Genomic DNA, 15,359 nt, shown 5'->3' on the forward strand with positions numbered 1-15,359 from the left:
TTCTTGCAATTGTGGGTCGTTAAAGTCTAAATTAGGACTAATGAAAAATATGATGATTAGCAAGTATTGAGTAGTGTATTTCAATTCAATGTTATTAATATTAATTAATATTTTAAAGAAAGAAAGAAAGAAAGAAAGAAAGAAATAAAGAAACAAGCAATCAAGCAAACAAGCAATCAAGCAAACAAACAGACAAAAGAAAATTGGCCATATATCAAAGCATTGATGTCAAGATTGATTGATTGATTGATTGATTGATTGATTGATTGATTGATTGATTGATTGATTGATTGATTGATTGATTGATTGATTGATTGATTGATTGATTGATTAATTGATTGATTGAATAAACGACTCAGACACATACTGCTTTTTATTATTATGTCACATATATTAGCCCCATTAATTTTTTCCTTCCCCCTCCCCAAATGACTCAATTAGGTAAATATACGCATAAAGCGAGGATGTGATCGATTAAGATATTTTCAGCATCATCATCGTCATTGGGAAACAAGAAGAAAAAAAAAAAAAAAAAAAAAAGTATTGCAAGCTGGTTGGATGGGTGCTTTTACACATTACACTTTGGTGCCGCCATATTGGAGAACAACAACTTTCACTTTCACTTTCACTTTCACTTTCACTTTCACTTTTTATTTTTTGTTTTTTGATTCAGGGATGGGTTACAAAAATAAATCGTATACTTTGAATGAAGTATATTGTTACATTTGTCATATTTTTTTTTTTTTAAAAAAAAAAAAAAAAAGTTCTTTGTGCCGGATCGATTTCAACTTTTATTTTCAATTATTATTATTTTTTCTTCTAGATTTAGGTCTCGACTTTTTTTTTTTTTTTTTTTTTTTTCAACATTATCGGAAGAATCACGTACCGGGGAATCGTTTTGTTTTTTCTTAATTTCCGGATATATATAAACTCTCAGTTGTTTTAAAAACTGATAGATGATCATATATTGGGTTTAAAAGAAAGTCATCAAGACCTTTTATTTTCCTAAAAATTCCAAGAAGAAAAAAAACAAAATTTTTTTTTTTTGTAAATGTTTTAGAAACAGAAAATTTTTCTTCCGTTTAAAAAAAAGAAAAAAAAAAACAGGCTTAATCTACATCTTTTTTTTTTTTTTTTTTTGCAATGTTTTGTGTGTGCCCGAAACCGAATTGTCTTAGAACTGATTATAAAAACCTTTAAGGTAAGGTAAAACTTATGATACATCTAATGTATTCAGAATAGGCTTTAGATATTCCAATGTTGCAAGAAAATCCACCCCATAAGCTTAGACTTAAAGGCCCATTGCGTTTGGGTTAGAGTACTTTTTATAAAAAAAAAGTTATTTTTATTTGCACATCACAACGTATATATATATATATATATATCTATATATAAATAATCATTACTGTACTACAACACTAAGCGAAATAATTATTATATTGCAAAATGCACGTCTTGATATCTTCATTTGCGCAAGCAATTATAGGGAAAGTAACAAAAAAAAATTGGCAATATTTTATTGGCGATATAGACAGTTGGAAACCAGATTGTTGAGTTTCAGGTATTTTGAGAAATTTGGGAAATTTGAAAAAAAAATGGCGTCAAATATCTTCTTTTTCTTATTATTATTCTTATTATTATTTTTCATACGCTTCTTACGAAGGTTTAGTATTACACTACCAAATGTGTTTTATATAAATATCTAAATATATATATTTTAAATTTTAAAGTTATTGAAAGAAGTGAAGAAGAAGAAGAAGAAGAAGAAAAAAAAGGCCATATATACACGCAGTCTCGCATTTTAGGGAGTCCGCCGAAATTTTTTTTTTTTTTTAAAGAAAACATCACAAATAGGTTTATATACGTCCCATCCCTTCTTCTTCCTCCTCCCCTCCCCCTCTTCTTTTTCATTTTGTGCTTGATTTTCAAAAAGTGAAGCAACAAACGTGAAGATTTTGTCACTTTTTCGCAGGAAATTATATAAATCTAGGTCAATGATAGGGTGGAAAACAAGGCAAAAGTATTAAAAGTATTAAAAGTATCAAAAGTATCATGTAGTTTCTTATTTTAACGTTTAGACCACAATAATTGTCTTTACCACTACGGCCATTTTTGACCATATAGTAAATATTCTTTTTTAAAAAAAAAGAGAGAGAGAGAGAGAGAGAGAGAAAGAAATAAAGAAAAAAAAAAAGTAACTCTAAGCATATGAAACTTTTTTTTTTTCTGGTCAAAATAAGGAATACAGAGCGTGAATTATAAGAGTGAAAAAAAAATAACAAAAAAAAGTCATGCAAATATTGAAGTCTTTATAAGCATATATATATATAGATATATATAGATATTTATGGTCCAATATACTAAACTCTGTATTACACGCAATTAAAGTGAAAAATATTAAGGTCTTTAACCAGCAATCAATTGTGAAAAACAAAATAATAATAACAACGTTTATAAACAAAAGAGTTACGGAATGAACAAAACAGATCTTTTTTAATTTTTTTTTATGTATAAGAGTATTGCACGTTGATTAATTTTATTTATTTTAATTTTAATTTTTTTTTTTTTTAAAAATTATAAAGTAATATCTTTGAATTATTTGCTCTGGCTTGGCCCGATTTGTGATCTTGCTGTGGAGAAAACGTCTTAAGGAAATGTGCGCCACAAACGAAAGGTCAAAGAAGAAGAAGAAGAAGAAGAAGAAGAAGAAGAAGAAGAAGAAGAAGAAGAAGAAGAAGAAGACGACGACGACGAATTAAAGTCTTCAAATATTGTTTTTTTTTTTTTTAAAATAAATATTTAAGGTATTTTTTTTTTCTCCTTAATATAATTCTTTAACTTGTTAATTGTAAGTAAAACCAACAATTCTTTAAGAAGAAGAAGAAGAAGAAAAAAAAATCCAACTTTTGGTGCCTTTCAATGCAACGTGGCTATCTCAAAAACATACACTCACACAATAAAAAAAAAAAAAACAAGGGCTAGGCAGCAACAGCAGCAATAGTGGCATCATCATGGCCATTATCTTGAAGTCTTATTTATTTATTTATTTATTTATTTATTAGTTTATTAATTTATTTATTAGTTTATTAATTTATTAATTATTACAAAGGTCGTCTAAAACCAGAAGCAAATAAAAAAAAAAAGTAGAAAATAGAACTTCAGGCCGTTAACATTAAGAAATTTATAACAAAAAAAAAATAAACAAATCAGTCCTTTATCTATATAAAATATATGCTTATATATACTTATCTATGCGTGTATTTGTATTCTAGTTAAAAAATAAAAGTAATAATATATATAAACAAAAAAAAAAAAAGCAGAAAATCGATGCAATGGATGGATGTGCTGCTGCTGCTACTACTGCTGCTGCTACTCATGAAGCTTTTAATTTTTTAATTTTTTAATTTTTTAATTTTTTAATTTTTTAATTTTTTAATTTTTTAATTTTTTTTTTCTTGAATTTTTATTTTTTATTTCTTTTTTTGGTCAAATTTTCAAAATGCATCCTGCGCACAAACAAGTGTAGACATTAGTATATCTTTTTTAAACACTGTCTCATCGCTTTCTTTCCTACCCCACGCCCCCCTTGAATTGCCCATTCATTTTCCTAGCTCCTGATTACATGTATCCATGCTGCACAGGTGCTGACATGTATACCTCTCCAGCAGGCGACATAATCTGCTGCTGTTGTTGTTGTTGTTGTTGTTGCTGCTGCTGCTGTAAAACTTGTAGAGGTACAGACATGCCTTGAGCCAAACTTTGTGCGAGTCCCGGGTGCAATCCTGAATGTAACCCCTGAGGCAACCCTTGAGAATAACCTTGTGGCAATCCTTGGTGTATCCCCTGGTGTAATCCATGCTGTACAAATCCTTGTGTCGGAACTTGACCTTGGTGTAGCCCATGGCTCCCCATAGGCCCTCCAGGTGACATTCCATGAGGGGTAAGACCCGAAGACCCATTGGGCGTGGTTGCCGTTGGTGCCTGTTGGGCAACAGAAGTAGTCACAGAAGAAGAAGCAGAAGAAGAAGCAGAAGCAGAAGCAGAAGCAGAAGCAGAAGCAGAAGCAGAAGCAGAAGCAGAAGCAGAAGTAGAAGACGAGGAAGAAGACGAAGACGAAGACGACGAAGGAGGAGGAGGAGAGGCATGCTGTGGTGGTGCCATACCTACCATGGAAAACGGCACACTTGCAGGAGGAGGACCCATGTCAAACATGCCCAGAGGCATCCCATTAATATCCACAGGAACAACCATCATCTGGTTCATTTCTTGTGTATTCAATGCAGCTGTGGTTGTACCTGTAGTCGCCGTGCTATTCGAAGTTATGCTGTTTACGCTGTTATTTCGACTATGGCCATTGCCATCATGACTTGTGCTTTCAAACTGCGCTTGGAACCGCGGTTGCAACATAGGCCCATCGGATGATTGAGTAGTAGCTGTAGGATTACCAGGACTGGGAATTGCTGCTGCTTGCATGTAGCGTATTATTTGCTCATGGCGTTGCTGATGATTATTCCCCGCATACACTATTTGATCCGCCGAAGTCCCTGGTGGGCCAGCCAACAAGGGCTCCGGTACAAGTGCACCTGTGCGTGGATCCACAAGCACGTACCGCACAGCTTCGCCAGGAGCTCCCGTAGCACCGGTATTGACAGCATGACTATGAAGGTTAATGCTAGTATTGGTGGTAGTGTTGTTATTTGTAGTGCTTGTCATGGTATTGTTAGTAGTGCCGTCGTGTATATACATGGGTGGATAGGATGCAGGCGAGCCGGCGGCTGAGGCCGGGGTGTAAGGGGTGGCCGAAAACGATGTCAACAGTGGTGACGACGCTTGGTGCTGGTGCTGTGGTGTAGCCATGACATAGGCCATGGGTTGGTGCTGTGGTTGATGATGGTGATGAATCTGCTGAAGTTGATGATGTTGTTGTTGATGATGATGCTCAGTAGGACTTTTGAGAGGAAGCGGTTGATGTTGATGTTGATGTTGCTGGTAGATAACTTGGGTGTATGGAGTCTGTGAAGCATTAGCATAAGACGGTGGTGCCTGTGGAGTTTGTGGCAGCACTTCATGCTGTTGTTGTTGTTGTTGTTGTTGTTGTTGTTTGATTGTCTGTGCATTTGAACTAACAGGGGCTGCAGGAATGCAAGATGGAACTTGAACAGTAGTTTGTGAGACCTGAGGAACAGTGTGCATTTGAATCATTGAGGTTTGAACAGAAACAGGAGCAACATGCGAAGACGTTGTCTCCGCGGATGCTTGAATAAGAGGCCGTGTTGTTGATGATGATGATGATGATGATGATGCTGCTGTTGTTGTTGGTAAGACCTGAGGGGTAGATGCTACCGAAGTGGGCCAACCAGAAGTTGCTGCAAATGCAGAAGCAGCCGAGACTGGAGCAGAGGCTGGAACAGAAGAAATCGATAGACCTGTGGTAAATGTTGGTGGTGGTGCAATTGAGGTAGAATTGGAGCTAGTAGAAGTAGACACTGGTCTAATAGGAACACTGTGGAAGCCAGAAACAGTGGTTGGGGTAGGAATAGGAGTAGGCAGTGGTGTAGTTGTTGGTGAGATGGGTGTTGAAGCAGTCAAAGTTGGAGCAAAACCTGCTACTGCAGCTGATCCACCACCTGCATCGGCTATTGAAGTTGAAAGAGAGCAAGCACGCTTCTTTGTGGGTCGAGGACCCGCTTTAGAAGAAACCCCACCAATGGGCGGATTTGCGGAGGCAATGGAGGAGATGGAAGATACTGAAGCTGCACGAGAGGGTCGAGTGGTTGTAATGTAGGAGGAGGAGGAGCAAGAAGAGGATGCTGAAGAAGAAGTTGATGAAGAAGAAGTGGATGTGCGAGCCATTGCATGCTTTAGAGCTGTAAGGGCGTCATCTGGGTCGGGTCCACGAGGAGGCGAAGGTGCGACATGTCTAGACTTGAAGCGAAGACTTGGTGAGCGAGCTATAGTATATAGATCTGAATAAGGATCCGTGAAGCTATTTTCATCTTTGTAGTGACGAAGGGGGTTATGACTGTTGTTGTTATTGTCATCGTCATCATCGTCATCTTCATCATCGTCGTCGTCGTCATCATCATCATTAGTACGATGGCTTGTTTGGCTAGAATCATCTGCAGAGTAGCTATAATCATTACTGAAAAGCAGACTATTATTTGTTGAATCGTCTGGGTCTGGGGTTGGGACAGCACAGACCACAGCACGGCCATTGGATGAGATGGAGAAGTTGACAGAGCTTGCTTTACGTTTTTTGGGTGACACAGGGATGCGGGTGGTAGTGGTAGCTGCTGAAGAAAAAGAAGAAAAAGAAGAAGATGAAGAAGATGAAGAAGAGGGAAAGGGAGAGGAAAAAGAAGAAGATATGAAAGGTTGGGAAGGACCTCCAGAAGTCATTGATGCGATGGCTGAGCTACTAGCTGAGAACTTAAGACGTGGAGGTCCAGAGTCTAATATTCTAGTTTGGAAGTTTGAGGTGGGGATGCTATTGATACTGTTGATGCTGCTAATGCTGTTGATGCTACTGCTGCTACTATTGTTGCTGGTGGTGGTACTATAAGAACTACTGATGCTACTATAGGAGTTACTATTGGGGATTGTAGGGGGAGCATTGGAGGATGCAGTGGGGATCTGAGGAAGACCTGTATAGTAATGTTGAGTCCTTAGATGGGCTGCGACATCTGCAGCAGACCGGGACCTAGGCGGAGCTCGGACCTGAGGAGGCCGGACCGGCGAGGGGGGTTTTTGGGGAGGAGGGGGTGGAAGCATAGCCGAGGAGGATGATGAAGATGAAGATGAAGATGAAGATGAAGATGAAGAGAAAGATGAAGATGAAGAGGAAGTAGAGGAAGAAGAAGAAGAAGAAGGCCTTGAGAAGGAAAAAGACCGGAAAGACCTTGAGGTCGACGGCAGCGATTGATGATGGGCTAAATGTGGAGGGGTTTGCAGTAGAGGGGATGGTTGTGGTGAAGAAGAAGAAGAAGAAGAAGAAGGGTGGGAGGAAGTAGTAGAAATATAAGCAGAGTTAGTGGTGGTAGTAGTAATGGGAGTAGTGTTAGTAGTAGTATTAGTAGTACTACTAGTAGTATTTGTGGTGGTAGAAGAAGAGGAAGAAGAAGAATTTGTTGGAGGAGAAGCAGAAAGGTTGCTGGTGGTGGAAAATTTTCTAGGACGAAACTCTTTGGATTTGGCAGTTGCCGTTGACGAAGATGAAGATGAAGATGAAGATGAAGACGAGGAAGAAGAAGAGGAAGAAATTTTCACGGACGGCCCAGGCGCTGCGACGGCAACCGCGGAAGGCTGGAATTGGTGGTTGAATTGGTGGTTGTGATTGTTAATGATGAAGCTGTTACTGCTGTTGTTAGGGTGGTGGTGGTGGTAATGTTGGTGCTGCGGCAAAGAAGACGGCGACAATGATGGTGACGGGGACGACGACCTTGACGAAGATGACGAAGATGACGAAGATGAACTGGAAGAATAAACTGATGGGGCCGATGGGGCCGAAGGAACTGAATTAACCGAAGGAACCGAAGAAGAAGAAGAAGAAGAAGATAATGCAATGGGGTAATTGGAATAAGACTGGTGGTTATTAATGCTAGATGGGGGTTGATTAATCAAGAGCTGCTGATGTTGATATTGAAGGAATTGCTGGGATGATGATGATGATGATGATAATGATGATGGAGCAACAAAAGCAGAGGACTGTTGTTGTTGTTGTTGTTGTTGTTGTTGTTGTTGTTGTTGTTGTTGCTGCTGCTGCTGCTGCTGCTGTTGCTGTCGAGTACCGGACGGAACTTGTTGGCGGACCAGCGGCGGAGTAATTGTGGCCATAGTAATAAGCGAGCTGGAGATTTTTAAATGGCAGGACTTTTTCGGAGTTGAATTTTGAAACTTTTTCCAACAAAAACAAAAACAACAACGATAACAACCGATTGAAGAAGATTTTAAAATTTTATTTTAAAGATAGTTTTTTTTTTTTAAATGAAAGGAAGAAGAGTAATAAAAAAATATATATATATAAAAGAAATAAATTATTTTAATAGTAGATAGAATTCTATATTTCTTTCTTTCTTTCTTTCTTTTTTTATTTAAATTTATATAAATTTATAAAAAAAAAAAATTACGAAAATAGCCAGGCGGACCTAATAAATAATTCATAGTTACAAGTTATTAAATTGATTTAATTTTTCAAGTAATAAAAGTTCAAAATGATTTTTTTCCCCTATTAAATTAAAAAATTAATTTACTTAGTCATTATTTTATTAATTTATATAAATTTATAAATTTATATAAATTAATAAAATAATTACTTTACAAACATCACATCACATCACATCACAAAACAAATTCGTCAAACAGCCACCAAAAAATAAATAAAAAAAAAAAATTTCCATTCTGAGCTTAAAAAAAAAAAAAAATTAAACCAAAAATCCTATTCAATCATTTCCCATCAATCCATTCAAAACTAAAACTATGCGAGCCATGCCTGACAAAAGAACTTATTTGGTAAGACAAATATATATATATATATATATATATATATAATATAACATCAAGTTATAACATTCCTTTCACTCTCCTCTTCAATCCTTCCACTTGACCCCCTTCTAAAAAAAAAAAACCTCTTTTTTTTTAACTTTGCTCTCAATCATATATAGAACGCTGTCAAAGCTCTCAACAGCCTCCAAAGCAACTATGCTACCATCCAAGCTGCCCAAGCTGCTGGACCACAGCTTGATAAGGCCATCCCTCATATGATTGAATGGGCTCGCCGTGCTGGATACTCACCTTCAGATCTAGACAAACTCCGAGTTATCCATGTAACCGGCACAAAGGGCAAAGGTTCCGTCTGCGCTTTTGTTCAAGCCATTCTCGCTCAATACCCAGCTGCAACAGGTAATAAAACTGGTCTCTACACATCACCACATCTCAAGTCTGTACGAGAACGAATTCGTATCAATGGTGAACCAATCTCCAAAGACCTCTTTACAAAATACTTTTTCGAACTCTTTGACCGTCTCTCCTCCTCCACAAGTGACCTCTCCATTTTCCCTGAATTTGCCCCTGGAATTAAACCAAACTACTTTCGATTCCTTACCCTCCTTTCTTTCCATGTCTTTCTCAGCGAGGGTGTCAAATGTGCCATCTATGAAGTCGGTATTGGTGGCGAATATGACTCTACAAACATTGTCCCCCATCCAGTCGCCACAGGAGTAACTTCCCTCGGCATTGACCACACAAACATGCTAGGTAATACCATTGAGGAAATTGCTTGGAACAAGGGAGGCATCTACAAGTCATCAGCCCTCGCTCTTTCTGTCCCACAATCCCCTGCAGCCCTCAAAGTTCTTGAGGATCGCGCACGTGAAAAAAATACCCCATTTGTCGTTCTCGACCCTAATACCTCTCCAGTCCGCTCACTCAAACTTGGCCTTCCTGCTCGTTTCCAATACATTAATGCTACACTCGCTGTCGGCCTTGCAAAGCAATTTCTCCTCAAATCAACACCTCCCATCCCAGATCTCAATATTGACCCAAACTCCCCACTCCCTGAAAAATTCATAAAGGGTCTTGAAACTGCCTCCTGGCCTGGCCGCTGCCAAACTGTCTCAGATGGACCCAATCTTACTTGGTTCCTCGACGGCGCACATACCCATGAAAGTATAACCGAAACTGGTCTTTGGTTCAAAACTGTTGTCAGCCCTAAAGCAAACCATAGAGTCCTTATCTTCAACCAACAAAAACGCGACGCAGGTGCGCTTGCAGAAACCCTCTACAATGCAATTGGCTCAGATACACCCTCCTTTGACCACGTTGTCTTTTGCACAAATGTGACTTGGGCTTCCGGACAATACTCGGCTGAACTGACCTCCATCAACACCTCTGCGACCTCTGTCGACTCTCTTATAGTCCAAAAGGGGCTTGCAGATGCGTGGGCCAAAATCGATCCCTCTAGCCAGCGTCACATCTTCCCAAGTATCCAAGAAGCTGTAGAGTTTGTAAAGGCTTTAGATGGTCAGACTCAAGTTTTGGTCACAGGCAGTCTCCACCTTGTTGGAGGACTACTAGCCGTTTTTGATGGCCCCGATGAAGAGGAGTAAAAGAACTAGCCACCGATTGAAAATGGGACAGTCATGTGTGTGATGATCTATTTTCTTTTGCTTAAATTTTTTTTTTATATCGAATTGGATCTAGTTATATCATTTTTCTTTTGGTTTAGACTTGGTTTTTTAATTTTTTTTTTTTGTTCTCTCTTAGACTAATACTAAAATAAGCTTAAAAATCGCAATTAACTGTATGGTTATCGCAACTATCTTTCCTTTTTTTTTTTTTTTGCTAAAAAAGAAAAAAAAAATAATAATAAATGACTTGATTTTTTTTTTCTTTTAATATTTAACCCGCCCCACCTGTCATAAAATCACCGAATTGAACCATCGATGGTAAATGGACTTACATTTATATACCACTGCTCTGGCACGAACTTGGGAACGATATTATAATAATTATCAAAAAAATATATAATTGATTTTCAATTTCTTTTAACCGATTGAAGTGAATCGCCTACAAAATTTCTAAATATATCATCATAAAAACTTATTAGCCTATATATATATAAATAAATAAATATATATAATTATATTGACTTATAAGTCAATAAAGTCAATGTCTTCAAAAAGGACAACTATCCTCAATATTCTACCCTCAAATATTAACATACCACAGGCCTCAAATATTATTATTATTAATTATAATGTTCCACCTCAAATTTTCTTTTTTAGAAAGAAAAAAAAAAACTCCCCCCCTCATTGAACACATTGCCACTGCCTTTTTTTTGATATTATTCAACTTTACCAGATGATAAATTAACTCTTCTCTCTCAAGCATCTTTGTTTGATACCTGAAACCTTTTAATCACCTTCCCTTCTTCCTCATTACTCCACTGGCCGTGCCTTATACCCAGCCCCAGTCATGTAATCATAAAACATCTTCTCAAACCGTGTAAACACACTTGTGTCTGGAACAATTCCATCACGCACCCATACAGAACACGCACCCATGCTATGCGCCAGCGCAACATCAGTCAATAACCGGTCCCCAACAACCGCAACCTCAGCACCACGCTCCGCAAGTCCTTGTTCCCTCAGATGTGCAAGCACCTCAGCCCCACACCCAGGCTTTTTAGATCCATGGTGTCTCAGCACATCCACTCCAGTCGCAGCCTCTAGTCGCTTAGCTTGACTGTCGTCGTGGTCTGATGAAGATCCTGCTGTGTTGCTCACAATCAGCACCCGTGCTCCGGGGTATGCTGCTCGTAACCGAGACCACGTGGCTGCGTAAGCGGGCCACACTTCGTCAGTGTGCGGCGCGGCAAAGCAATTGTCCTTGTCGAGAACCACAACTTTGATTGGTGTTTTAGATCCTGGTGCACGGAGGGGAATTGGCAAATCGGCAAATGTAGAAATTGTAATATGAGGAAGAAATGCAGAGGGATTGTAGAGCAACCGAAGTGCTCCAAGAGTTCCAGAAACGTTCATTTTTTATTTTATTTTATTTTTATTTTTTTTTTTTTTGCAAGTTTTTGTATTGTCTCTAAAGTTAGTGGTGGTGAAAAAAAAAAACAAAATTTGAAAAATTTTATTGTGCGGCTTTAACATAATTTTTTTTTTAATTTCATTTGTTTTAATTTAACGTGACAAAACTTGAAAATAAGTTACTGCACAGCCGTACTAGATAACGCAATTTAATTTTCATCTTATTCTGAGCAAAAGCAACAAACCCATCTTTCTTAAAAAAAAAAAAAAAAAACCCATCGGGGTTTGCCTACTTCCCGGACACTCTTGCAACAAGCCCGTCCACCAGAGTTAAGTCTGGACCCGGTCCACTGTCATTTTCTTAGTCAGAAGTACCGACATAACAAGGAAAACAAACACGACTTTTGTCTGCCAAGCTCGTTTGATATTCACTTTAAACGGACATTTCCAAATCCCAAATTTCAAATCCCGCAACATCCTCCGTATATATAAAGTCCTTTCTTTGTATCTTTTTCTTTTTTTTCTTTATTTTTCTTTATTTTTCTTTATTTTTCTTTATTTTATTTTATTTTTATTTTTCCTATCTTTAAACATTTTGTCTTCATCTCAAATACAACAACAATCAAATGTTCACATACTTCCAATCTGCTGTGGGCGCGTTCCTGCTCCACATTGCAACATCCACACAGCTTTACGGCAATGGTAAGGTCTTTGGATGCTCCTCCATGCTTTACAACACATTTGCATCTCCATCTATCTTCAACCTCCCCGCTGTTGCAGGTATCGTTTCTTCTGTCGTTGCTGTTGCTAAACTTCTCCCTCAATATCTCCCCTCTTACGACAATGTCCGTGCAATTGCTCCCGTCTTTGGTTCTTACTCCGCCACTCTTCTTCTCTCTGGCTTCCTAACTGGTGCAGGCACTCACCTCGGCTCTGGATGCACCTCCGGACATATGCTTTGTGGCCTTGCAAGACTCTCTGTTCGCTCTCTCGTTGCTACTGCCACCTTTTCACTCGTTGGCATGATCACACAAGCAATTTTTCACACTGCACCTGCATGCGTGGGCGGTCCCTGTCACGAGATTGCAAATCCGGCTCCTACTGAAGTTAAAGTTTTGCTTGCCCTTCTTGCCGTCATCTACACAACTTCACTTGCCATTAAAAAATTTGCATCCAAATCAAAGCAATCTGAAACTATCGTTTCATATTTCTCCGGGTTTGTTTTTGGCTTAGGCCTGCTCATTTCCGGCATGGGCTCTCCCGGTAATACACTCGGTTTCCTTGCCGCTATCCCTCCTAAATTCAATCCCTCTCTCATCATGGTGGTTCTTTTTGGCATTGTTCCCAACCTTGTTGAAATTCTTCGCAAGCCTCTTGTTAAGACTCAGGAATATCCCACAGCAGTCGAAAACTTTGATCTGCCCACAAAAACCCAAGTCGATGCAAAGCTCGTTGCTGGCGCCGCCCTCTTTGGCGTCGGTTGGGGTCTTTCGGGTATTTGCCCGGGCCCTGGAATTATTCTTGCCACCTATAACGGACTGGACGGTTTGTACTGGCTTGCCGCATTTTTAACAGGCTACAAGCTTATGAAATCCGCTAACACTTGTTAAAAGTAAATAGTAAATAATAACAGTAATAGTAATAATAGTAATAGTAGTAATAGTAATAATGATAATAATTTCTTATGATCACCACTAGTTTTTTTTTTTTTTTTTTTTTTTGATTTTAAGCTCCCACTGGATTATCAATAATCAAATTAGAACGTTTTTTCAGCCGAATAAAGAAAAAGACCCGTGACTTATTTTTTTTTATCTTAGCTGTGGTCAACACAGTTGCATGAATCTTGACCGGTATCGGGTAATCAAACAATTATCGTCTGTGCAATTCCAGCCCAACTATGTTAAAATTAACATTGCAAAATAATTTCAGCTGAGAGTTTTAAAGGCAAGTCCAACTAGGGTTTCAAAAACAAAAACAAAAAACAAAATAGATTCAACATTCAGGGTTATATTTAGATGACGTGAATAACTAATTTCCTTTATTCGCATGAATACAAATTTCAACACATTTTCTTTTTTCTGTGAGATATATATATAAATACACAAATGAGTCCTCATCATGACTCTATATATAATATATCCAAATAAATATAAAAAAAATGTTTCCTACGGGGTCAACTGACAAGCTTGAAAGAGACTTGGTGACGGTCACGGTTGAAAAATACAACCCTTCAACTCCTTCATCTTCAGTCGAAAAATTTTCTCATGTGGAAGAGCTGTCTCAAGATGATCTAGCTCCTCAAAAGATAGATAATGGGGAGGGCCAAATCACATTCATTTACAAACAATCCCAATTCCCGCCAGACTCAGAGCTCGCAAGATATGCCGCTAATAATGACGACAAGATTACCTACACACAATCTGAAGTCAAAAAGCTTTTACGTCAATACGACAAACACATTCTAACGTTTGTATCATTTCTTTATTTCCTTTCCCACCTCGACCGAGGAAACATAGGAAATGCAAAACTCGCAGGCATGCAAAAGGACCTCAATTTTGAGGGCCGCCAATTTGAGCTTATTGTCATCATGTTTTTCGTCGGTTACATTTGTTTTCAGTGGGGCATTCTTCTTTGGAAAATTGTGAAGCCGAGTCACTTTGTTCCATGGATCATTCTCGGCTGGGGCATTGTTTCCACATGTTGTGCTGCAGTTCAAAACTGGAAACAACTTTTGGTACTTCGCGTCATTCTGGGTATCTTTGAAGCTTGCTTCTCTCCAGGGATTTATTATTATTTTTCCTTTTTTTATCATAGAGAGGAAATTGCTAAACGCATTGGAGGGTTCCAATGCTTTTCACCAATTAGTTCAGCCATTTCAGGAGTTATCGCATATGGAATCACAAACCATGCTCCCAAAGGTATCGTTCCATGGCGTCTCCTCTTTATTGTTGAAGGAGCTCCAACTATTCTTGGAGGCCTTATCGCATTTTTTGCAATAATTAATAGCCCCCACTCTTGCTGGTTTCTCTCAGAAAAGCAAAAACTGATTGCCCAAGCACGCACCCTAGGCCAATCAGGTAGTGTCAATAGAGGTGGCCATGGCCTTAATAAAAAGGAAATCATCGCCGCATTACTTGACTTTAAAATTTGGGCCAATACTATCCTTTTCTTTTGCATCACCATGTGTCAGGTTCCTCTCCCCATTTTCCTGCCTTCCATTATTGAAGGAATGGGCTATCAAAATATAGAAGCCCAAGGCATGACCTCCCCGCCTTATCTTGTTGCTGTTATAGCCATTTTAACTGTTTGTTATTTCTCCGACCGCTACCTTAAGCGCGCCTTTTTCCTTGTTGCAAGCCTGGCTTTAGCTGCGGTTGGATATATCCTCTTAGCTGTATCTCCAGTAACTGGTGGCCGGTATTTTGGTCTTTATCTTGCTGTCCCTGGAGTATATGCTGCCCTGGCTATGATTATGGCATGGACCGGCGACAACCAAGGTTCCGATTCAAAGCGCGGTGTTGGATACGTCATTCTTCATGTTTTTGGAATGACTGGCCCTATTGTTGGAACATTTCTCTTCCCAGATTCAGAACGTCCGCATTACAGAAAGGGTATTTGGGTCACATTTGGTATTGTCATTTTTACCATTGTATTTGGCGCTGTTTATGGCTTGTATTTGTTTAGAGAAAACAAAAAGCTGGATAAAAAACATGGGCCTGCAGATCCTAAAAAAATAAGAACTTGCAGCGATGATACTCAAAAAGATTTTCGTTATGTCATTTAGAAATTATGGATAATTCGTTTTATTTAGAAAGAATCATAAAT

The 15,359-nt window shown here is 38.4% G+C and overlaps 5 protein-coding genes across 5 annotated transcripts; 3 read left to right on the plus strand and 2 right to left on the minus strand.

Annotated features, from left to right (window-relative positions):
- Positions 1-3,618: 3,618 nt before the first annotated feature.
- On the minus strand, positions 3,619-7,833 carry SAPINGB_P000899 (uncharacterized protein; the record flags this gene model as incomplete). Its single annotated transcript, XM_031995622.1, has 1 exon — positions 3,619-7,833. The coding sequence occupies one exon, from the start codon at positions 7,831-7,833 to the stop codon at positions 3,619-3,621; it is 4,215 nt and encodes a 1,404-aa protein (XP_031851513.1).
- A 642-nt stretch (positions 7,834-8,475) lies between these two features.
- SAPINGB_P000900 (uncharacterized protein) lies at positions 8,476-10,103 on the plus strand (the record flags this gene model as incomplete). The annotated part of the gene is made up of 2 exons (XM_031995623.1): positions 8,476-8,508; positions 8,661-10,103. 2 exons carry the CDS (start codon positions 8,476-8,478, stop codon positions 10,101-10,103), a joined length of 1,476 nt encoding a protein of 491 aa, XP_031851514.1.
- An 831-nt stretch (positions 10,104-10,934) lies between these two features.
- On the minus strand, positions 10,935-11,537 carry SAPINGB_P000901 (uncharacterized protein; the record flags this gene model as incomplete). Its single annotated transcript, XM_031995624.1, has 1 exon — positions 10,935-11,537. One exon carries the CDS (start codon positions 11,535-11,537, stop codon positions 10,935-10,937), a length of 603 nt encoding a protein of 200 aa, XP_031851515.1.
- A 623-nt stretch (positions 11,538-12,160) lies between these two features.
- On the plus strand, positions 12,161-13,144 carry SAPINGB_P000902 (uncharacterized protein; the record flags this gene model as incomplete). The annotated part of the gene is made up of 1 exon (XM_031995625.1): positions 12,161-13,144. The coding sequence occupies one exon, from the start codon at positions 12,161-12,163 to the stop codon at positions 13,142-13,144; it is 984 nt and encodes a 327-aa protein (XP_031851516.1).
- Positions 13,145-13,692: 548 nt separating this feature from the next.
- On the plus strand, positions 13,693-15,318 carry SAPINGB_P000903 (uncharacterized protein; the record flags this gene model as incomplete). The annotated part of the gene is made up of 1 exon (XM_031995626.1): positions 13,693-15,318. The coding sequence occupies one exon, from the start codon at positions 13,693-13,695 to the stop codon at positions 15,316-15,318; it is 1,626 nt and encodes a 541-aa protein (XP_031851517.1).
- Between the last annotated feature and the right edge of the window lie 41 nt (positions 15,319-15,359).

The sequence above is a fragment of the Magnusiomyces paraingens genome, assembly GCF_902498895.1.
Source record: "Magnusiomyces paraingens strain CBS 517.90 genome assembly, contig: contig1, whole genome shotgun sequence".
Classification (NCBI taxonomy): Eukaryota; Fungi; Ascomycota; class Dipodascomycetes; order Dipodascales; family Dipodascaceae; genus Magnusiomyces; species Magnusiomyces paraingens.